The sequence below is a fragment of the Temnothorax curvispinosus genome, unplaced genomic scaffold (assembly GCF_003070985.1).
Source record: "Temnothorax curvispinosus isolate PA1 unplaced genomic scaffold, ASM307098v1 QBEX01015076.1, whole genome shotgun sequence".
In the NCBI taxonomy this organism is placed as follows: Eukaryota; Metazoa; Arthropoda; class Insecta; order Hymenoptera; family Formicidae; genus Temnothorax; species Temnothorax curvispinosus.
In genome coordinates this window covers 1,344-26,989 of record NW_020224856.1, presented here as the reverse complement: position 1 = coordinate 26,989, position 25,646 = coordinate 1,344, and the positions used below count along the sequence as shown (strand labels likewise).

The following is a 25,646-nucleotide window of genomic DNA, read 5'->3' as shown; positions in this document are numbered from 1 at the left end:
AGAACAAGCAAATAGCGCTAATAGCGCGCTCCCCGAATCCAGCCGAGAACTGTGCGAAACGCTCACTGTGTATACGCTCGTCGATTTGCGCCTGGAGTATATTGAAGCTCGCGCTCGGCTGATAGGGCTGCTGATCGCGGAAGCCACCGCAAGCGAACTTGTAAAAGTCCTTGCAAGGATCGACGCCACGTTTCATAGATGTTAGGATTCTCTTCGAGGCTTCCACGCAAACGTCCGTGTCGCAAACACCCTCGGGTCCATCTCGCTCTCTGACGCAAGCTTCATCCTGAAATCGCAGTCGTTAGCTTTGCTTTAACGGATTCAGTCTTCCCCCGAGAAAAGATGCCTATTTCTCGCTCCTAAAAATATCCAGATTTCAATTTATCGTACGAGTGCTTGAGAAAGAGCAAATACCTTTTGTCGTCTTGTTACCTCCTGTATTTTTCAAACGGTTAATTTCTTTGAGCCTTTTTATGACAGATATAGATACAATATAATAAATAATAATAAATTAATAATAAATAATTAGTTATTATACGTCGAAAATAAATTTGATTCTGTCAAATTATGACTTCTCTCGATATCTTCTCTTGGGCAGTTTTCGTGCCTCGTTAGACAAAGATAATACTTCAGATGTTTATTACTATAATATATTTGACTCTAACAAAAAGTTCGCAATCAAATAATCGCGTTCAAATCGCGTGATTTAGAAAAATGTACAAGCATGTCAAGATAAGAGGTAAAGCCCTGACCTCAGCTGAGGATGAGCCTTCTATTTCGCCTCGAAACCTTACCTACTGATACGGCTTCACTTTCTGCTGGCGTGTATTGGCATGGCATATATACATGTATCACCTCGAGTAATCGTCGAGTTATCGTAAACGCGATTTCCGTTTTGTTGTTTGATTTCGTGATTTTACACGCGCAAAGAAAATGACGATCAATTTGCGACTTAAGAGGGTATTCAAAAGTCGTAAAAAAGGTATTTTTTAGGAATTTTGTGTCGAGAAACATGAAAAAGGTGAAAAACGTTAAACTCTGTATGTTTTTTCAGCCTTATTTTATAAATATATTTTTATTTGCTAGTAACAAATAAGTAACAAAAACACTCTTCTTTTTTATGTTATATATCTTGGTCACTAGGAGCTCGTAAAATAAAGAATGCATACACGGAGAGAATTTTTTGTTATATTTTATCCTTAAATTCGCTACAAATTTGGAAAAACTTGGCAACCAAGGAATTTTTAAAATATACAAAAGACATTTTACAAACAACGTGATAAAAATTGCCAAGCAGATTGGTAAATTTTGAAAAATTATTGAAATTTCCTAGATATATTTTAGTAAAATTAATCAAACATATTTTATATTTTAATGTAATAGATATTATTTTTTATTATGGTAGATATTAATCAGAATAGCTCGCATAAAATTCTTGGTGGTACATATTGTTCCACAACTACCATAATTTCACGGTAAATTTTAACAGGAAATTCTCTCCATGTATAAACGTAAAATGACAAATGATTCTAGCTGTTCTGGATATCTGAAACGCAAAAACCAAAAATTTTCTTATTCAGAAAAAGTGTAGTTGCCGTCTGAACTAGAATAAACATTATATGTTTATTAGTATTTCCATTTTTTAAATACTAATAAAATTTTAAGGAAAAACTATATTTTTAATTAAAAAAAAACCGCCATTTTGTCCAGAATGAAAATATTGATTCAGTTCTGACGATAGCTGTACTTCTCCTGAAATAAGAAAATTTTGGTTTTTGCGTTTCAGATATATAAAACAACTAGAATCATTTACTATGTGTCTATGTGCGTTTTTTCTTGTTGAAGATATAACAAAAAAGAAGAGCGTTTTTTTACTTAGAGAATAAAAATATATTCTTAAAATAAAGCTAAAAAAACATGTAAAGTTTCACATTATTCGCTTTTTTGTTTTCCTACAAGAAATACCTTCTATGTACAAACTTTCAAACCAAAATACCCCCTTAAGGGGATGCTGGAGACAGGTCTGTTTTACCGCAATATTTTCAAACACACAAATCTTTTGATTGATTTCACCGAATTAAAACTTTTTTGTCCAGAATTAAAGTATGGACGATAACGAAGACCGCATACACCAATTGCGTATGAAAAACGAAAAGACATTAGAAAATTACAGTTTTATTTTCGATTCTGCGATCGACTCATAACAACATTTGCTGCACATAAAAGTTTTAAACTGTGTACGTATACAAAAATCTTGCAGCAGTCACGGAAATACAATAAAGAAGAATCCTATGCTTGCAGAAATGAGCTGCGAACTTTAGTATAAGAGAAAAGTTCATTTGAAAATTTCATATGCACATGTTACGCGTCTCCCCGAATTCAGCCAAAAACGTACGAATCAGTATAACGGGTAACCCTAGAGCAGGCGCTCTGTATGTATGTGTAAGAATCGGTGAGCACTTCTTTATCGACGCTGATCGAGTTCGCCTGCGGCTCCAGCATCCCCGTAAGCGATTCTCCCCTTCTCTCTTTTCAATTCGTGACAATTCCCTCGTTACTCGATCGTTATAGAGATCAGGGCGAATTTGCGACGCAAGGGCAAGTCACTGATTACGGGAATCCGGCGCGTTTGTTGCTAAACGTCAACTTTTCTCACGTCAACTTTTACCTCGAAGTTAAACGCTACGATCGATGAAAATTACTTCAAGCAACTACTAATCTTCCTGGCTGCATAAATAAAATTATTTATTCGCGTCACTTTGCACGCTCTTCGCACATTTGCAAGTATATCTCGTGCGTTATAGCTCACGGGGCACGTCTCCTTGTAATCTCAGTGGCGATTTATGTTTTTAATTTTTTAACAGGCTCTTGTATGATTCGCATTCGCCTTCTATTTTTACGCGTCATGATGTCACGTATGCAAATAAGTACGGGAGGATGGATAGTAGCTTTGCGCGTAAGTTCTGTGCGAAGAAGTGCTATTTCGAAAAGCTTTGAATGAAGAATATACTATAGATATTTTGCGAACAGCACAACTTCTATTAAATAGCAGAAATTTATTTAAAAACGAAATAGAGTTAGAAAATAAAAGTCGATATAATATCGTTGAACGCGCAAATTTCTGGGATGCTACGGAAGCCCGATAATGACGTTGTATTTATTCATATATGCGTCAACGAAACGCGACGAGTCACGGCATAGAATTCTTTTTTTCATACGTCTCCAGCATCGGAAGATGAATTCCAGACTTAATCCCCGAAACTGCCTCGCATTCGCGAAAGCACTTTTTCCTTTTTTCGCCCCGTTTTATGCATTGCGGATACGGAAGAAGAGACGATCGTTAAAGACGGAGAGGACACCCACCAATGGCGCACATTTGCGCGGCTGCTCCCCTTCTGGCAAGGTCGTGATAAGGAAGAGCACCGGGCTGGTGACCAGCAGGCTGGTGACCAGCATCATAGCGAAGGTGAGCAGCGCCTTGTGCACGGCTTTGCTCCTCCGTAGCCAGTAACAGGGCACGCAACATATCCATGTACCCTGGTGCGCCGAACGCTCCACGTGCACCATCGGCTCGTCCGGTAGCCCGGAACCGGCGGCCTCCTCCGTGCCCCCGATACCGCTGGTAGCCACGGTCGCGCCGTGCGCCCCCCCGCGCGCGCCCGCCCCGCTGGCGCATAAATTGCGGGGGCTCAAGGGCAACCGCGCGCTCGCGTCGCCGCGTAATCTACCACCTCCACCCCCACCGCCACCACCCCCACTCCCACCACCACCGCCGCCACCAGCACCAGCACCACCACCAGCACGGGCCCCGCGGACCGCACGGCCCCCGTAACCCTGGCTCACCGTGCACAGAGCCACATTTGCCGGGTTCCGCCGTACGTCCTGTCCCTAAATCCCGAGCCCGCGTCGAGGCCGATCGTCGTTCCGCGCCCCCCGGGCGGCCTGTCGATCCCCGCAGGCACGAGGATGATGTCGATTGAGCGATGAGAATGCACGGCACCAGCTCTCACCGAGTGAGCGTCAACTCCTCGAGCGGCTTGTCGCGAGGCTGAAATTGCACGGGAAAATTTCCATCAGATTTGAAATCGCGCCCTCGTCTCGCCACCTTCATTGGCGCGCTTTCAAAGACCGCGAATTATCGCCTGAAGAGCATCGTTACGTTTTTCTTTTTCTAAACTTCATATATGGCGGAATAAAGAAGAAAAAAAGTTTATATATATTTTATACAGAACTTTGTACAGAATATCCCGAAAGCGCATCCCAGACAGCACCGTGTGCAAAATCGGGACATAAGACGTCTTAAAGATATGTTTTAAAGATGGGATTTTGCAACTTTGTATATCCGCAAAACTTCTATACAAACATATATTAAAATAAAACATTTTCGTAATTTCAACTCAATAAAAAAATCTGGAGTAAAATAAACTTTTTTGTTATATCATTGCAAAAAATTTCGTTAAATTCTATTTGAAGTTATTATTTATTGATTTCAAATCAGATTTTTAAAAAGAAGAAATTAAAAATCTTTGAGATAGGAAAAGAGTAGCATTTGATGGACTTTAGTAAGTAAAAAATGGTTTCTGTAACTGTGTTCAGTTTTGTTTGTCAAATTTGAAAATGTTTTTTGCTGAAATCAACCTAGGAGCCAAAGACCGAATACCTTTTACGTAAGTCACATTTTACTTACGTGAATTTTCAGGGACGACAGGACGCGACGATCGAAATTCGCAATTTCGCACAAACTCGCCGCGTTTCTTCGAACTTCACTTCTGATCGAGCGGTTAGACTCGAAAGAGCGGGATGTGCACATGGCGTGCTCGACGCGCCGTGCAAAATTTAATCGACGACGTTTCGACGACGCGGATCGACGTTTCAGCGACGTTATCACGATCTCAAGGGTACGGCCTGTGATGGGTTACGAACGCGATATACTGCGATATTCGTTCTCCGAGTTCACAGTGACACGCGGACGGTCGGACTGAACTCGGACGGAGCGGGCACCCGCGCTCCCTCTAACTACCCTATTCCCACCCCTTCCTTTCCAACCCCGCAATTCCTACACTGTTTTTTCTTCTTCTACGTGCATCTCTTTCCGTTTCTGAACTCTTTCGCGTGCAAAATTTTTATAAGGCAAACACAACGCATAAAATACTGCAACGCGAATTGCGTCTTTTCTCTCACTACGCAAAATTTAATTATCAAAACTTAATTATAAAAATTTAATTAATAGGTAAATATATCGCACTTTACCTCGTATATGTCGTATGATGACCTTCGAGCAAGCTCCAATTAACTTAATCGATTAATTTATTAATATTATTTTACGTTATGTAACATAAATATAATCTTTTTATTAATTTTTATTGTTTGATATTTGTAAAGCAAGATTGGAGATCAGGGACAATGAATGGTTTGAAATTTTCCTATAAATAACTATACCGGTTGAATTAACTGTCCATTAATTTGATTGAAATTATCCTTGTGAATTTAACGTCATAGCGTCACACCGAAAACAGACAAACAATGGAAGGAAGGAGGTAGTATTAAATTGATAGCATTGAAGGTACACTAGATAAAAACGATGCCAGCCAAAAAATACAGCTTTTATTCGTCCACCTATAACGCATACACAATAAAGTTGATTAAATTCATTTCAACTGCAAGATATATGTAATGAGATGTACATATATAAAATATACAGAGCGGGACAACTCTCGACTTTGTGACTCAATTTATCTCTGTGGTTATCGAAAAGTGCCTTGAACAACAGAGATCGTCTAAGTCGCGAAATTAGACGTCTCACTCTGTATATAAGATATATATAAGATATATGTATACGTTTATATAGGGTGTCCCGGGCCGTTATCACGTCGCTTCTTGACGGACTTTTTGGAATGATTCGACGACGAGGATCTCAATACGCGAAGCTACTTAAACGGGAAGCGACGAGAGTTTAACTCAAACTTTATATAGCGTTCGGCCAATTTTATAATCGCACTTCCCTATTAAAAAAAAATATAGCAGCCCCGGTATTTCCGTATTGAGATACCCATCACGAAATTATCTGGTGAAAGCCGCCCTAGACAACACGCATGTCCCAAATCGAGACATATGTCTTAAAGACATTATTAGGATGTCTTCAAGACGTCTTATGTCCCAATTTGAGGCATTATGTTCACTGCAGGGGCCCTTCGGTGACTAACGTGCAGCGACGGAATGTCCTACACGCACATATACATACATAATATACACATACCTTATTTATATATGCATTTATATTCATATAATTTAATGTAATGCTCAAACTCTCTGTTCGCTACGATTCTAAGGTACATCATCTACACATGCGGATTTTGTAGCATCCGTATTTCGCGTTCTCGTGTCCCTCACGGACGTCCTCGCGTGTCCCCCTGTCGTTCCCGTTAAACTGTACAAATGAAAATATATAGACTCTTAATCACTCTGGCACGTTGTGCACGCTGCTCCAGAACGTTATCAAATAAATAAAACTCCGTGACATGCATCAATTATATATAAGCGGGCGAAGAGAAGGATACATCAGACCCCTATTCTACAGATCTCTATTCTAAACATTCTAAACATTTATCAAAATTGAGTAATAATTCTACAAAAGGAAGAAAAAGAAACGGATGTTGACTCATGTATAGTTTGCGGCATCGTTAAAAAATAATTTCGCAAATAGTCGCTCCTTTTCTGATTAACTCGACCCGCCTGCGTCGTTGAATTTTCTATTAACCCTTAAATGACCAGTAGGGTCCAACGGACCCCAGACCCTTTAGAATGAAATGTTTTCAAATGTTCTTGCCAAAAATGGAGCTCATGCTCCCATTGATGATAGTTGAGTGATTGACCTACCCATGTGTACACTTAGCAGTACTCAGTTTACTTAATTTTTTATACTATGTCGAAATTGAAATTTGAACAATATTAGCATTTTATACTCTTCTCTAGACTTTGAACAACATTGAAAAAAATTGTCATAACTAAAGATAAAAAAATCAATGAGTAAGGAGACATTTTTCATGCTGGGGTCTTTTAGACCCCTCAGTGAACTTACGAGATTCTTGAGAGGTGTGGCATTTAAGGGTTAAAAATAGAAAAAAAAAATTAAAATTTTATCGCTATATAAGGTGGACCCGAATTATCGGGCTGCGAGGACGACGATGATTGCACGAATATTACTTGTTCCCGGAATACTCTTTCGCTGCAGACGCTATCGATTCGATAACGTTCATTAAAACGCTAAATGCTTCGAGTTCACCGCTCCGTCAGAAGAGTAATTTTTATTCCGCTATTTGAGTAATACATAGTAAATTTCCTTTCTTGTCATCTTGTTCCCCTATCGTCAAGTTTCGATCGTCGACTTGAAAACTTTTCGGAAAGCTGTCAACGCGCGGACACAATTTTAGCAAAATAATACTCCTTGGTAATTGCGTCGGTCGGAAGCTTAGCGCTAATAACAATAATAACAATAAATACTAATTAAAAATAACAAGTCATAAATATCGGATAGATTTTTAATAGAGATTATAATATTCTGGATCATATTTTTTAATATCCATGACTGTCCGGACACAATAAATTAAAATTTTTTATCAATTCTTTCTGCTGGGTGCTTTTCGCACCTGTCTACATTAAAATGAAGAACTTCAAAGATCGTAAAAGACGCGTAAAAATATGATACAATATAAGTAATAAACATATAATTTTATGAGAAATCTATTTCTTTTATCAGAATTTCTCAGAGATGCAAACAAACTGTTCTTTAATAAAGTTTGTTGATTTAACTTTTCTTTTTCGATAATAGGGCCTTTAGAAAACAAGTTAAAGTGCTGAAAATTGTATAAAAGATACAAATTCTTAACGATACAAGCTTTGTTATAAACGGCATGATATGTGATTATAGGTGACACTATAATTATAATAGAGATACGGCAAACGCACGGCTATAATGAAAAGTGCCGGGATTGACTTTTCTGCGATGATTCGAATGCGAATATAAACCAAAACGCGAGAATAACAAATGGCGATAGATTGGCACGGGCGATGCGATCGGCGCGCAAAACCAAAATCTGAAATAAATTGAGGTACATTACTCCTGCCGCGCGACGCGAAATCAGGAAAGCAGAGAGAGAACGCTCGCGCAAACATCTTCCGATCGGATTATTCCTATTTTCTTCGCTGAAATCGGCGATAATCGCGTGGACCGTGGTCATCGATATCGTTAGATCGCGCTGAATCGCTCCTCGTGGGCCTTCTTGACAATCGCTAGTTTGGAGTGAGGATCCGCCGTCGATAGTCCCGTGTATGGTGGTTCTCTGGTACCGTGAAGCATCAGCGTCCATTCTTTCAGCCATCCGTGTTGAGGCGTCTGAGTGTTGAAGCTTACCTAAAAGAGCCTGATGTTCAGATCGAGTTATACTCCCGCGAGTGTGCTAGGCGAGAGGAGAAGAACACGTAATGAAATTCAAATAAGGAACACGGGCAAACGAAAGAAGGATGTTAAAAAAGTATCGATTTTGGCCACCGAGTGTAAAGTGAATGGACCTTGAAAAATTAATTATTGTTTGGGTCCTCAAATGACAGGAGATAATAATCATTTGTCCGAGAAGTGGTGACTTAATCTGGGCGGGCAGTGTGGTCTAGTGGCAAGTGTCAGACTCGTAACCGCGAGGACTCGGGTTCAAGTCCTCCTGACTACAATTGAAATTCCAATACTTCGTTTTTCAAAAGACGTTAACTTCTTGGTTTTCTCCCACACGTAGCAACTAGGCACTTCTATGTGTGACATTAGGAGAAGTGCATGTGTACATCACATTCCTTTCAAAATAATTGTACGAAATCTACATAAAATGTATAGTGGTATAGTCGTAAAATACGACTTAAATATAGTTAAAAAAAAACAAAATGGATGAAATTTGGAACTTTCTTAGAGCGATCTTTTAAAAATGCCTTGGCCTATTTCTCCTTTGGCTGGATAAAATTCCAAACTTTATCCAGCTTATTTTTTTACTATATTTAAGTCATTCTAGCAATGTTCCCACTACTTCTCGGACAAATGATTATTATTTCCTGTCATTTGAGGACTCAAACAATGATTTTTCAAGGTTTATTCACTTTACACTTGGAGGCCAAAAAATCAACACTTTTTTAATATTCTCTTTTACCTCCAGCAACCAAGTTCCCTGGGGATACTCTCCCCATGTGTGCGTCGTCATGAATGGCCACTTCGTGAATCCATCTCTGTGATCGTCATCGTTTACTCTGCGGCTTAAGATCATAGATCTGAAAATTATGGAAATTTATTTATATCGGACTCATGAGATAAAAAATTAACCCATTTCTGGTCGCTACCCAAAATTGATGGAATTATTTGATGCCTTCTGTTATGGGCTTGCTATTTTGGAATTTCCAATAATGTTTTCGTGCAAAGAGAAAATTTTCCGATTTTTCAGTTCTCTGGACAATGCTGGTGAAAAAATGCACTATTGGTAAGATTTCTTGCAGGTAAGTCTACTTGACCGCTCAATTTAGTATGATTTGTGTTAGTTTCGTCGTCTGACAAATATCATATGATTTTTTAAATTATTTCAAACATTTGTAATACCTGTTATTAAAAAGGTCCATTTTTAACCTTTTTTCATCTGGCCACCATTGCACGCACAGATGCGAAATCAAATTTGCTACTTTGACCACATAAATATATTATCGAGAGTTCAAACTTTATTTTCAGGTCATATAAGACTGACATTCTCATCTCAACTAAAACAATTTTCAAAGTTCTTGGTGTAACAGTGGCTAGAAATGAGTTAAGAAGGGAGATAAACTTATTAAGGGGGAAAAAGTATGGTGCTTGGTAATTGCGAATTGATCGAAGGACGAAGCGCGTGTGGAAGGTTGAACCGCACATGAGAGTGAGAGAGAAAGAAAGAAAACTTTGAAGCTATCATATATATATGTGTACATAATACATCTTAGGCTCGTATATCAGGCATATTCAATTTATAGTTTGCAACAAACGAGCTAAGTCAATTTTATCCATTTTATCCTGATAAAAAATTCAGATCAAGAATATGGCGTTTGTCGTACCTGGTACCCATCGGGGACGTGAGGAAGAGCTCGAGATCGCCGCGCCGAGTTGCATTTACGGAAATGACGGCTTGCACGTGCTCTAAATAATTAACGGCGTACTCCGTGCCAGCGCACGCGTCGGTTTTAATCTTCACGAGAATAGATCGATCGCTCGTGACTTTCCTGGAAGATAAAACGGGTTGAGGAAACGGATTGACAACACGAGTCGAGTGTCGAGGAAGAAGTCGGAATAAATTGCTTAGAGAATCCGTCGTTTACGTCGAATCCGACGTAAACGACGGATTAATCTTCATCAGAACATGTTTGGTCAAACCGATAAAATTACATTACAAACAATACAAAAAAATTAAGCAGTAATATAAAATTAATCTCATAAATTTGTTTGACCAAACATGTTTTGAGGAAGACTATAAGTAAGCTAGTTAAAACGTAAATGATTAACATCGCGATAACATTCGGTTTATCACCTTCAGGCACTGTTAGCTATACATTTTTGGAGGGACTTTGAAAACTAAAAAAAAAAATATAATATATAATAAAAGTACAGTTTAAAGTTTAACTTGTTAGGGTTTTCAGATTACACATGTCAACATTACTTTAATTTATCGGAAATTATCATAGATTTGCGAAAAAATGGGGGAGACAAGTCTTCCTCGCCTCCCTCACCCTCGCTAACGGCGCCTGTATCACTCTAATCACTTGATCATTTCATTCAGATTGCTCCTGATCGTCAATCTTTCCAAAAAACGGTTACTTACTGCGTTTCGAATGTGGAACCAGCTTCGCAGTGATATCTCGGCGGTACCGTCTTCCAATTTTTAGCTAGGGCTACCATAGCGCCCGCATCCAAGACGCCGTATCCGAAAAGATGATTGAACTCGAGCCCAACGCCGTTCATGGTCCAATGAAATCTGTCCTTCGCGTCGAACAGAGAATTTCTTTTTGAAGTTAGGACGGTCAAGTGCTGAATGTCTCTCCAGGTCAGTTGCGGGCTGGAAACAAAAGCTCTTACAACTTGCAGCGCAAAATTATCGATGTCAGAAGAAAATTTTTGTTAGTCTATATCACGTAATAGATTGACGGTATCCGCATAAAATTTTTCTAAGATTTACGCAGTGAATTTGCGCAAATGGTTATCGAATGTAAATAATATTAATATAAGAGAACGTTAAAATAAGTAGAATGTCTTTACGCACATACGGTCTTTCATATTCAATGGAATAATTGAATATTAAATTAGATACACACTACGCCGGCGTTAATAAAAATACGCTGAGAAAAATCGAATAGGTACACTCACTTGGCTTCAAGAGCAAGCGCGAACACTCCCGCGGCTTCCGGTGCTGCGGCGGACGTCCCGCTGTGAGTTGTCGTGCATTTTCCATACAGATCTGTGGTAGCCTGTAAAAGAAAACATAACAACGAAATAAAAAGAGAGATATTCTCATCTTTTTAAAAATAATTCAACATAAAAAAAGAGATGTCGCTGCGAAGTTTCTGCCCCAGAATACGCATTTTCTTCAGCGATAAATAAAACATTTATGACATAACAACATTTCTCTCTTCAAATAAAATCGCCTCCCCAAAGGGACAAGAAAATTCTTTTGTAGGTAATTCTCTTCTCGATCCCTACAGCATCTACTTACCACCCCCGTGTTAGGGTCCTTGGCACCGTTGCTAAATGTGGAAGCCAGGGTGCTGGAGCAGCTCTCGTCGTAATGGGCGTTTTGGCCGTCGTTGATGGCACTGTTGATACTGATGGTCCACATACTCGCGGCGTATCCGTCACAGTTACAGTCGTCCTCCTCTCCACCGTCCCCGGACGCCCAGACGTAGATATTGCCCAATCCGTTTCTGCCCTGAAGGGAATACGTGAGCAAACGAGCGATATGAATGGGCGGAAATAACGCGATCTTTTATTTTCTAAATACACAAGTCATACGGCCAATCTTCGAGCAAACAATAAAATAATGTTGGTTCAATGTAAATAATAATAATTTATTAAATAGTAGAAATAACAATCGTTTATGTTTTGCCTTACTTATTATAAAGTCTTTATTAAAACATGTTTGATCAAACTAATTTATGAGATTAATTTTATATTACTGCTTAATTTTTTTATATTACTTGTAATGCAATTTTATCGGTTTGACCAAACATGTTCTCTGATGAAGATTAAGAAAGTCGAAACGTAAACGACTGTTATATTCCCACTATCTAATAAATTATTATTATTTACATTAAACCAACATCTTTTTATTGTTATAATAAAGGAATATTTTTAGTCTTTAATCACTGGCGGAAATTATATTTTTTCTGATCTTTTTATTGTTTGCTCGGAGATTGGCCTGTATATAGCTTTGCTGTTATCAAGCGTAGGCGTTTGTCCTTTTTTTTCAGTGCATTCAAAAGAAACTGAAAATTAAACTTCATTATTTTCACATTTCTCCGTGAATAATATTGGACCGTCAAATTATTAAGCTCGTGTCATTAAATTTAAAATTGAAAAAAAATTGGAATGAATGGAAGAGTAATCTTCATTATTCGCGACAATCGCTATTAGCGCCGGTACATTTTTTCGACAAGTTTTTCTGACTTTATTTGACACAAGAATTGATAACAAAAAGCTTTCACTATCACTATTTTACTGTTAAAAGTATCAGTGATTCTATCAATTTTGCTTAATGGTCTCTAGCGTAGGAGTAATTACGCAGGCCGTACCTCATTAACGCCACGAACGATGGCCCTCATGGTCGCGTTACGCGGCCCATCCACCGTCTTTCCGTCGTCCGTGGGTCCCCAGGAGGCGCTATAGATGTCTATGAGATCGGGCTCATGGCCCATACTGTTCGCCTCAATCAGATCGGTCATGTACGGCTGGTCCAGCATCCGTATCCCGGCGATCTTCGAATCGTACGCCACCCCGACGCCGCACACCCCGTTGTCGCGCGCGGCCGCGACCTCCCCGGCACACCTCGTGCCGTGGCTGCCCGTGAACAAAAGACCGCAAAGCTTTAGGCTCTCTCTCGTTCTGGTTATTACGGCGCGGAAGTTCACCAAGCGATTCACGGCGCGCGGATGTATTATAGGACGCGCCTTTGTTTTACTTTCAAACACAAGTGCCTTTGTCTCCACGCCCTCGGTTAAGAGCCGCGCTCGCTCCACCCTCACCCGCTCGACTCCGTTTATCTACTTCTTTGATTCCAGCTTGATTAACTTTCCCTCGTTCTATTCTCCCTCGAGAGTACGTAATGCCTTCTTTAAATATAAAGATACCTGTACCCTTACCTGTTAAACCAGTCGTCGGTGTACCTCGGGTAAGGATAAGGGTCGTTACTGCTGAAGTCGTAAGAAGCTTTGGCATTCTGAAAGGAAACGTCGACTTTAGTCCGGACCTATGATTAATATTAATTCATCGGTGTAGTGGCATATTTACAGTGTGCATATTACCGTGTGCATATTACCGCTTAGGGCTTAAGATAATCGAAATCGATACCACAAACTATCGAATCACGCGTGACGCGCTGATTTTAATTACGAAAACAGCTATAAAAAGATAGCTTAACAATAACGCTTTGTATTAACCGTTGACTTTTGTATCGAGAAATAATTTCAGATTTTGTGGTTTCTCTATTTACCAATGTTCCTATAAAATTAGCATCGAAAAAAGATGGGACTGTATTGTGAAGGAATAACCCACATACCGAAAGACGAATTTCTATTAAGCATTCGTTTAATGTTAAACTCTACTTTTTTTGTTTTTAACAACTGTATATATAAACAGATTTTTGGCTCTCCTATGGGTTCTCCTCTTTCACTAATTATTGCTGACATTACACTGCAGGACATAGAGGAAAAGGCGATTAATTTGTTACCTTTTTACGTTAGGCTTTTCCGCAGATACGTGGACGATATTATATGGCAGCTCCATCTAAATTCTTTGAACGTATTTTAGAAATGTTTAATTCACTGCACAAGAGATTACAGTTTACAATGGAAATTAGTGAAAACAATAGACTTGATTTCCTCGATGTCACGGTGATGGTGAGAGACGGAAAATTCATTTTTGATTGGTATACCATAAGCCCATCTTCTCGGGGAAATACCTAAACTACCACTCACATCATCCAATCTCCCATAAACAGGGCGTTATTTTTGGACTAGTTGACAAGATTTTGTCGATTTCACATCCGCAATATCACATAAAGTACTTTAATTTAATTATTCAGATGCTCTTAGAAAATGGTTATCCTTTACCGTCATTTTCTCTACTATAAAAAATAGACTAACACAATTCTTTCTGAAAAGGAGAAGGGTTGATTTTTCATTTGAATCAAGCAACATAAAGTACTTCACCGTTCCCTACGTCAAAGAAATACGTCACGTCAGAGAAATTCAAAAGGTTTGTCAAAGATGCAGAGATTGCTTTTTCTGTTGCACATCCTCTAAAAAGATTTATTAAAATGGGCAAGGACAATCTCGATAAGCTAGCCCACAGTAACATTGTATATAAAACCCTGCAGAGATTGTGAGGTAACTTATGTAGGCCAAAGTAAAAGGCAATTGAAAACCAGAGTCAAAGAACATAGATTGGACATAAATAAAAATTCTGGTTCCCCTTCTGTTATCTCGTGCCATTCACTACCTTCCCTCTTTTTCTCCTTCCTTTCCTTTCCTTTTGTCTATATATACGGTTTCGTTCTCTCGCCGCCGAGTATTTTGTCATATCATTGTAATAGAACACATCATCGATAATGCCGACCCTACAAATTATCTCACGACAGAACGAAACGAACTTCAATATACGTATTAATTTTAAATTATTGTCTTTTAACACACCGAATTAACTTAGTTACATTAAATCACAATTTTACAGGATGGCGTACTCCGAATTCAACGAACTTTTGCGCTAATCTCTCTCTTAGTTTTGAATAATTTTTAACGTATTTTAATGTTATTGAAATCCGAATTTAACAAACTGCGTTAATTGTACGACACTGAGGATGAACCTATATTGGTCCAAAACGTCTGTAATTTTTAATTAATATAGAATACATGAACATTAACACCTTGTTACGGCTCGATGCTCCTTGTCTGTAATTGATTTTTAATCTCGTGAGCCTTTATTTTTATATTTCAGATTTTTTTCTATCGCACGAATACTGTAAGAGATTAGTTTTCTTTTGTCTCCGCTCTACCCGCATTCAAAGGCTTGTGCTCGGGGATTTGGAATTTCTGACATACTACCATGGGAGATACGCCAAGAATGCAGGCATCCATGCGAAAGTATGACGACAATATTCGCGTAATTCTATTTGTTAATATATTTAACGTACTGCATTATTAATTATATTAAATTATTTTCGCAGATTTATCGTGGCGGAAATATTATGCATTAGCTTTGTCTTCATTACGCGTTGCAGCTTTCACGAAATTTTCATCGTCATTGTTTTAAAATGATTAATTATCGAATTGATGCAATTAACTTCCGTTAAATTGGCGCAAGAAGAGTTCGTCGTGTTCGTAAAATAAAACTGAAAATAAAATAGCATGCAGTTGCAAAGAAGACTTTTATTAAAACACTATATTGGCTTCAATGCAATTGTTCTCTTTGAATAAAGTGTTGGACTTCAGACTTGATTTAAAATGAATTCTTGGTAGAAAATGAGAAACCCTTCGCACTGAAATACTAATGCCATAAAGAATATACTTACGTAATTATATTTAAGATCCGGATGCATGTAGTCAACACCTGTAATAGAACAATAGAATTATTAATACATATGGATTTTGTGTCGGCGTTACGGCGTGACGCGTGATGTTATGCGCCGTGCCACGTGTGACGTGTAACGTAAATAAGTTCCAAGCTCCGCGAAAAAGAAAGCAATAAGGCCGTAGGAGGACAAAGGCAAAGTGGCAATTTCGCTTTCTTCGTTAATGAAAAGCGGTCGGCATTAAAAGGACTCGGTTGGACAATCTTATTATACCGTTCGTCGAATACAGTTACGACGGAGACGCTCGGAAAATACGTCTCTCCGGATCTCTCCGGTGAAACGGGAGTGCGAGCGTTGCGTAACTCTCGCGCTACCCTCTCGGCGCGATATCGATTCAAAGCTTCCTCGCCAGTTTCCTGCACTCGAGAGTGCGTGTAATTTAACGCCGTTTTGACTTTGAAATAGTCCCCCAGCTCGCTGATTTTGATTCGTCCGAGAAAAGAAAAGAAAAAAAAAGAATAAGAAGGAACGAAACAAGACGTTTCCTCGTCACGTACCGTCGTCCATTATAGCTGTCGTCACGTTCTTCCCCGTTACGCCCTGAGCCCAGGCAGCCTCGACGTTCAGATCCAGCTTCGGTTTACCGCCGTTCTGCCCGACGTTCTTCAGATACCACTGATACTTGAAGAAGGGATCCGTCGGATCCTTGCTCGCCGGATTTGCGGGATTCTTAATTTCATATAACGGCACAAGGTTGTCCACGCTTAGGGGCTTGTAGCCCCTTTTCACTCTCTTGAAACCAGCCTGCTGTATTGCCGTGGCCACCTAAATTTTTATTGCACTTTAAACCCCTTTACATTGCTCTTTTTAAGTACAAGAGGGAGAGGCACCGATGCTGATGTCTCTCATTTGAAGACACCTATTTCTTCGCAGTTTTTCTGTTTTTATATGTATTTTATAATTGATTTGTGTAACTTATTTGGTATCGTTATGTTCTTAAGTCTTGTAATAAACAACATAAATATGTACACTGAGAAAAAAATTTTCTGCATTTTAGTAAATATTAGTTTGCATACAACTGTGACTCTATTTACTAAAATAAGGGAAATTTTTCTTTTTATTAGTATATTTTTTATTAGTATACTTTTTATTAGTATATTAGTATATTTTTTTTCTCAGTAAATACACAAACACTAATAAAAAGGAAATTTTCCTTCATTTTAATAAATAATGTCACAGTTGTATGCAAACTAATATTTATTAAAATGCAGAAAATTTTTTTCTCAGTGTAATTATTTTTCCACTTTTTTATCGGCTCTCCGACTGATAAAATTTCTAAATTTATCTATCACTTTTAAAATAAAATTTTAATACAAGCAGAATTTGACACTTTGCAAGATCCTCTTGTAAGAATTTTGAAAAATTATTTAGGTTTAATTTATATTTGCGTATATCTATATATATATTTTTTATTTATTTATATTAGACTTTTTCGTTAAAAAGTAGCAAAAATTTCTTTGATATTGGATCCGCCAGTTTGTATTTTCAAATTTTCACTGCAGATTTAAAATAGAAGAAGTCTAAAAAACTCTTACGTTTAAAATTTTGTACGTAAATAAGCCTTAGTTAATTTTTTCAATTTAAAAACTGTCATATCCGGATCATATTGATTTATTAAATTTTGATTTTAGATTTGCAATTATAATAGCAACCCCAAAAACCTCTAAAATTCATTAAATTATATATGTTCAACAGAAAAATATGTGCAACGAAAGGTTAAACTTTTGCCATTCTATATCGAGATATGGATTCGACGCAATCGCTTCGCAGCAATCCTCCGCATTGTTTACCAAACATTCGAAACGGTATTTGATTACGACCAACATGATATATTTTTTAAATCTCGATGAATTTTTCCAATTCAAATGAATTTTTGCTTATTTTTTTCTTTATGGTAATAATTGTCGCGTAGATGCAATCTAATACAAATCGATCATTGCACGTTAAATTCAATTAGATTAAATTAAGAATGAAATATTTAATCACTGCTGTTTGTGATAAATAATTTGGAGCACAAAGAGTTAATGACTTTATAGTTTAAATATTATTGAAAGAATTTCTAGATGCACATTCTCGTGTCCTGACAAGCGTATAAAACTCATCCAATCTTACTCTTCAGAGTAAAAAAAATGAAGTCATAAAAATCTGATTCTCGATAAGCTATATTAGCATTTTGATAACTTCCATTTTTTTATCTTTATAATGATAATTGTTGCGTAGGTGTCGCAGTCTGTCGCAAGATATCAACTTACCAGAGGGTCGACCTTTAATTTTCGCGTGTGCGGCACAGACCGTTTGCTTCGTACATGCGGCAAAGCTCTATGTACGAAATGATACTCCGTCCGGCTGTCCAATACCTTCAAAAGATTTTTATTCTTACTCCTTATATCCCAACAAAGGATATAGGGTAACTCCTGTATTTACGCCGTCAGAAAAAATAGAAGGAATGAAGGAATTTGCTCGTAATTATTCTGTTATATGTGCCTTTATCCCACATTACACTGAGAAAAAAAGCTGTTGCTTCAATTAAAATGCTATCACGGGGTGCCAAATTTAATTATTGGTTTAATAATCCAGATATTGGATCTAATAATAGTACAATTGAATAAACTACTTATGTTTTTGGTACCCCGTGATAGCACTTTAATTGAAGCAACAGTTTTTTTTCTCAGTGTAATATTATGTTGTAATTTCAGTTCTTTACTGTTAATATTAACGAAACCGTCGTAAGTTGAATCGATTTTTCAATATAGTGAGTAGCGCGATCATATATTACGACCTACGTAAAATGATTACTGTAAAGAGTGTAAAAGGTTTAATGGCTATTTCATGATACATAATAAGAGATAGTAAAGGATGGAATACAGCAAAATACAAGTGCATAGCTCTTGTATTCTTTGTTTAGCTTGATATCTTGTATATCCCACCTGTTTAGGATATATGGCATTTTTAGCGAGCGGGATTTATGCCAGAGTACAAAACACTCTGCAAAAATCGAAATCTCCTATGTGTTCTTTTTCCTTTTTTTTTGGATTATATAACAATAATCTTTAATGCATCTATTTTTTTTTTTAATTTTTTAGTTGTATAATTTGTAGTAGACAGTATAAAGTTTTTATTGATATAATTCATTTGCCTTTAAACATATTAAATAGTACTCAATAAATTAAGTTTTCCTTAGGTGCGGCGTATATATTACCGGAGTTACCCTATACGCGAAACTTTATAATAGTTCAATTCTTTTCGGAATAAAAAAAAATTGGAATAAGTTGATTTTTAAAACCAGTCAAATCAATGTTTTCATTAGAACGGAATATTTCGCGCGCTTTATCGAAGATGGGAGAAATCTCTCTTTTTTTTTACGCTTTATTATATATGCTTCTTCGATGTGAAATTTTTATAAGTTATAGGAAGGAAAAAATATTTTATTCGGACTTGTACAGAATGGCGCACATAAAATCGACCCCAAACGCAAAATACAGTTGCAAAATACAATTACAAAAAATTATTTGGAGACGGTTTTATGTGTGCCACTCTGTATATAAAGTATAAATATATATGCTAATTCAATTCTGTTCATTCATTTCACGATTATTATGTAGCTTACCTATGGTTGCAAATATCTTTTATATAAAGGAACGTAACAGTTTAACATAATGTATATATTCTGTATAATTCTATTTATATATCATGTAATTCTCTCTTTACAATATAGTCCCCTCTTTCTTTCTCTTTCTTCTCTTGACGAGAATATTATGAATTCCGTTCACCGGCGGATTGAAAATCGAATGTACGCGAATGACGACATGATACTACGTGCAGAGACGGAGAATGAGGAAATTTTATGTCTGGAAGAAAAGAGAGAAAAAGCAAACGAGATCTCTCGCAGCGGAAATTCGAGAGTAATACGTAGATTAAAACTGGTCGCTTTTTCTCTAAATATCTTTAATCCGACTTCCCGATACGCCTACATTGCTAAATAAAGAGAGTGTGCGATTGAGATAAAATAATTAGTTTTCATATTAGGCCGCTGTGTAAATAGCGAGGATTGTCTCGGCACGTAAATTGTTTACGTAATAAATAAATCCTCGTTGCAGCAGCTTATCATCAATAATATTGCATTAGCGGAAAAAAAAGCCGAGAACGAAAGTTAGAATTGTTTTCCTTCACTCTAAAATAGAAAGCCGTTCTCGGATTTCGTACCGTTTCTTTTTCCTTTTCATAAATATTCAAAATGTTGCGTGTGTTCGTCACTATGCTCTTGCGACTATCGGCACGCGAAATTAATGCCGCGGTACAATTCGATGAACAACAATGATAGCTGTTCGACAACTTGTTAAACTTGCGGGAAGATCCTCTTAATCGATCGTATCAATCGCTGCCTAAGCTTGTGCAACACAAAATCAGTCACTGCCAAACATAGTAGAATTAATCGCATCGCGATGGAAGCGATCGATCCGAACGATAATTTAGCCTCCATGTCCCACGGCGGTTAATCATACGAGACAGCCAGGAAACAGTTTTAACCGGAAGAAACTACGTCACTACGCCGGTAAATAGAGCTTACAGGATATCAATTTCCTCCTACATTGGTAAAGTTGCATCAGAAACATTTATCTAATATCGCGTGGCCGATTATCGGTGATACCACCGCAAACCGAGTGATTTACATTAAAAAAAAGAAACAGGTTGGAAGTAAAATCCGCTTACGCGAGAGAAAATTACGCCAACAAATCGAGAAAGCAATCTTGTTTTTTTCTGTTCTCTACGCTTGTAACAATAAAGAATCATTTTATCTTAACTCATTTTAACAATGAGAATAAGAAAATGTAAGTAAAAATACAATGTTCCGTTAAAAGGAATAGAGATAAATTTTTATTTTATTATTTTACATATATTTATTCAGCGATTTTATTTATTTTCTGTTATTCTTTTAAACGGAACACATTTCGTACTTTTCACTTGTGAAAATCGTTGAGACAGCAATTTATATCGCAAGATAATAAAATTTTATTCAAATCTAAGACCATCATCTTCTCGCTCGTATCGTTAATAATTATACTTTGTGTACATGCGTCGAGAATCACGTGTTGTGATTTTTTAAACCAGTCCCATTTTCTCGGGTATTGATCTCGTAGTAAAACTTTATACCTCGTTTCGATGCAGACTAGGCTACCGTAGTTCAATTAAACTTCGCCAATGGATGCTTGCGTTAACTAGGTTTGATTTATGCGAGCTATTATATTAGCGTGATCAAAAAACTGCGTTTATTATTAATCCCTTAACGTAATCGATATTGCAAAGAAAATTATAACTAAACCACAATTATCTTTACCCTTTTTATTTACGTATTGCTGTAGAATTTTTGTGCAATATGTGCAGTATAAGAAACTTTTCTCAGATTAAAAAGAAAAATTCTTGCCGTGGGAAAACACGACGGCAGTCTTCATTTAAAAAACTTCCACTCGATAAGTTATAAAGGCAGCTCTTATAAAAAGACGAAGAACTCTCTATAAATAATATAAGATTAAATAAATGTCTCGACTATAACGCTTGCACTCCTCTTTCTTGCCGATTATTCACGAACTCACCCGCGCAACTTGGATCTTCTTCTTTTTGCCGCTCATAAACGTAAACTATATCGATAGTCGAAGAAAACGTGAGGATGGTTTTGTTCGTGTCAAACCGCGGTTTACCTTTCCCATTGCGGAAACAAAATGTTTGAAGAAAAATGTTTGAGCACCTCGTTTTCACCTATCTCCCCATCGCAATATTTTTTTTATAAGCAAACTCGAGTGTCTGCGCTACCCCGCGCTGGGATATGCTCCGAAGACTGCTATATACGAAGATATCTAATTGCAGAACCGTGATATAAGCGCGTTTCGACCGTGCGATAAAATATTCGATATATATTCCATTATAAAAAAATGTAATAAATATTAAGTTGAACATTTTATCGATCAAGACGTATATTTGCTTTAAGATGTAAAGCTACCAAAATGTAAATTATATAAAGTATATAAAGTATATAAAGTATATGGAGTACACGAAGTATATCAAGTATATTAAGTATATTATTTAATTGTAAAAATATAATATTATGTTTTTAAGGTAAATATGCATAAAAGGTCGGACCTCATTTTATCGCCACCTAAATATGTTATAGGGGAGGTCTTTCTGAGTAATTTTACGTAAGAAAATAGTGGGGGACGACATTGATTTAGAAGATATAGCAAGTTTTATAATTTCAATGCTAAAAAAAGTAATTTGCTAATATATGTGTGTATAGAGAGTATACACATGTAGACGGAGGTGGGTAGCGGTGGATCTCGGTTCGCGTGAAAAGTTGCAAACTCACGTGGAACCGTACAATACTGAAAAACAACAATTTATGCTTTTGCCATTGTTAAAGCCGAAAATACTTTGTATTTATACTTCTTAAAATATAAAATATATTGTATATCTAATTTTCAATATACTAACTCTTCTCTGATTTAACAAATTATTTCTGTTACAAATATTAAGCATTTCCATACGAAGCGATGAAAGAAGAAAAAACGGGTTTTTAACTTTCCACGCAAACCCAAGTCCACCCCTACTCACCCCTACTTGCAGAGGAGGGGCTACTGTCTCTCCCCTGTCTACACGCGTGCAATTATATCAGCAAATTACTTCTCTTAGAACTAATGTTACTTTATAATACCTAAAAAAAAGTATTAAAATTGTGAAACTTTAATTTGCTATATCTTTTAAACCAATGCCGTCCCCCACTTTTTTCTTGCGTAGAATTACTCAGAAAGACTCCCCTGTAGCGATAAAATCGGTGAAATCTGACCTTTTATACATATTTATCGTTTTTAATATTACATTATTATACTATGATGTTTCTATAATATCATATTATTATATTAATATTATATTATCATACTATAATGTTTCTATAATATTATATTATTATATTATAATATTTCTATAATTATTAATGTTTTTAATATTATATGTTTTTGTAATTAAACAACCTTGTGTAGCTTTTGCGCACCAACGCTGGGGTAGGACGACCGAGGCGAGGGTGCGAACGACCGAGCTTACTAGTGGTTCACAGTGCGGCACATTGGTCCGGCAATCAGTAGAGTACATCAAACTGCGGGCGGACGTACGTGACGCTGAATCTGACGCGTAGCGTGGCGTCACGGCGGTGCAGCGCGACAGGAGCAGAGTCGACATACGAAATATTTAATTCCTAGAGAGCGACAGGGCGCGACAACATTTGTTCTCCTTTTTCTTTTTAATTAAACAAGCAAACTATTCAGGAATGCCGCGCACCGCGGCATGCACCATCCAGGTCTCCATATTTGGACGGAGGCTAGCGATGCCGTGAATGCGAAACGTCTCGATCGATTACCCCACTTAAAAATTTACCTGCTCCTGCTGCAAATATCCGCGACTTTCGCGCATATGTGTCACTCGCAGTTAAAGAATTAACTACTGGAAAATCTGAGAGAGAGACACATTTGCTCACGCGCATGTTATTTTAGTTTTTTATTTATATATTGAGAAAGAGAGAGAGAGAGAGAGAGAGAGAGAGAGAGAGAGAGAGAGTGATTATGTTGCTCATTTGTACAATAATCGATGTTAGAGCGAGAATTAAATTCATAATCAAAATTGTCTGTTTAATGTCTGTTTCCGGTATTAAACCGAGGTATTTGGAGAATACAAAAGGATGAGGGAGGAGTGGCGGGGAGCTACCTTGATGATATCAATTGGCACGAGATGCCAATGAACGTTCTATCGGGCGGCATGCTGGAAAATACGACCATTAATATAATGCAATCTGCGGAGTAATTGAACGTGCTGCAATGGAATCAGCGGTTTCAGCGTTCGCCGTAGCACAAGGATATAAAAGAAATATTTATTCTGCCCTAATCCCTGTTTCCCCCCCCCCCACCCTATATATCGTTTCCCTTATTACTAATTAATCGAGTATTAAACGAGTATTAAACGAGTTGGGAAACACGCGAAACAGTTTATTGTTCCCTCGGAATTCGCAATATTCGTCGATATTCATATCGGCTGTAAATAATTGCGAAGCATGTATTGGGCGCGCATCGCTATCCACGGACATCTCGTTTTCGTGACATTTATTGGCGAACCCAGTAGTTCAACCGTACATAATGGATACCCGTTTTAACAACGACGGACGGCGAAGTTCACGACAGACATGGCGCACGAGCTGAAACGAGAGGCATTATTATTTTTTTTTCTTTTTAAAAGATGAACGGTGGTTTGTTATTCGGCGATTATCCTCGAGAAACAAAACAAATTCACACTTGAATCAAAAACGCTCGCGTGCCATTTCTCGCGAGTCGAACGCGACGCGAGTAGACGCCATACGCGAGAAAGTGAGGGGCGACTTCGAAGAGACGTCCGCGGTCGCCCGCGCGATCCGATCGTTACGTCGACCGCGTCAACAAGATCCGCGTTCGCCGCGTGATTTGCCCGATTCGCCGTCCACCTGGATCGTTTCGTTCGCGCGGTTTGACGAAACATGGATCAAAGCGAGGAGAGTGTGAAGTCCGTTTCCTCAAATTTTGCCTGATCTACCGCGTTACAGTTTTTACGTTCGGAACGAGTTAGGTAACCAGCTGCGATGAAGAAAGGACGAAAACCTGGAAGGAAGAGAGAAGGGGAGAGGAAAAATGTGAAGTGTGTATATATATAGAGTAGAGCTGAGGAAATTGTGTGTTCTCGAGAAATGATATTCCAGGTAACGTTCTTTCGTTACCTGGAGTATTCTCCCGAGATTTATATTTAAAAAATCGGCGTGCCTGAAGCGCGCCGATCCCGTCGGACTTACCGGTCCGAGATTGATGAAGCCGTTCCTCAGCGCCACGCGATCGGCTATGTGCCGCTCCGCTGGCTGCCGCATCCTCACCAGGAACGTGTTGGTAAAGACCTCGGCGGTGGTCGTGCCGGCGAGGACGAGGAGCCCGATCACCGCGAGTAGTAGCATCGTGACGATAGGCGGCCGGCGAGGTACGTCCAGGTATTCGTACTCCGCATTCGCGGGTTCGGGAATACTGGACGCTCGACTGAACTCGGCTACTCGAGGTACGCGACGCTACTACGATCTTCGTGACGGCGGTGGTGGCGGTGGTGGCGGCGGTGACGACGGCGGAGGCGAGGCGGCAGAAGAGGAGGCGATGGCGGTCGGTTCACAGACACACGGCGCGGACGATGAGGAAATCGACGTAGGGAAAAAAGAGAGGGGAAAAGATGAAGAGAAGAACGAAAGGAGGCTCCTTCCTCACCTCCCCGGTGACGGTAGCAACCGCGGGGGTTGAGCACGCCGTTACACGGCGCTACAACGCCGCGGCGGATCCGTCCGACAGGAAGTGGAGGAGCTCGTAACGTGGATTGTACGACCACTGAATCCATCCGAGCGGCGAGTATCGCGCCTGGCTACAGGCGCGCGAGTATCGCGTGAAAGATAGGAAGAAAAAAAGGAGAAAGAGAGAAAGAAGAGAGAGAGGGGGGGGAGGGAGAGGGGGAGAGAGGCGACGCGTTTAACGCGCAATCGCCGCGAATTTCTCCGCGAGAAAGAATACGTGAGCGAGAGGAAGCTCACGTTCGATGGGAGATCTGCAGCGTTTTTCCGGATCGCGCGACGTTCAGTTAATGGAGCGAGGAACCGAGAGAAAGAATTAAAACGCAACCCCACCGCGGAAAGGAGGTATAGAAAAGGGGAATCTCAATTGCGTG

At 38.5% G+C, this 25,646-nt stretch overlaps 2 protein-coding genes across 2 annotated transcripts; both read right to left on the bottom strand.

The window, feature by feature from the left end:
• Positions 1 to 43: 43 nt before the first annotated feature.
• LOC112465319 lies at positions 44 to 4,810 on the bottom strand (the record flags this gene model as incomplete). Its single annotated transcript, XM_025032828.1, has 3 exons — positions 4,688 to 4,810; positions 3,364 to 3,888; positions 44 to 286 (listed from the first exon to the last, which is right to left on the bottom strand). Coding segments are annotated over exons 1-3 (891 nt in total), but the record flags the coding sequence as incomplete, so codon positions are not given.
• Positions 4,811 to 7,271: 2,461 nt separating this feature from the next.
• On the bottom strand, positions 7,272 to 25,254 carry LOC112465318 (neuroendocrine convertase 2-like). The gene is made up of 12 exons (XM_025032827.1): positions 24,742 to 25,254; positions 18,140 to 18,244; positions 16,385 to 16,652; positions 15,828 to 15,865; positions 13,402 to 13,478; positions 12,835 to 13,099; positions 11,760 to 11,972; positions 11,414 to 11,514; positions 10,872 to 11,105; positions 10,111 to 10,275; positions 9,189 to 9,306; positions 7,272 to 8,410 (listed from the first exon to the last, which is right to left on the bottom strand). The coding sequence occupies exons 1-12, from the start codon at positions 24,895 to 24,897 to the stop codon at positions 8,246 to 8,248; spliced, it is 1,905 nt and encodes a 634-aa protein (XP_024888595.1). The 5' UTR covers positions 24,898 to 25,254; the 3' UTR covers positions 7,272 to 8,245.
• Positions 25,255 to 25,646: the final 392 nt, after the last annotated feature.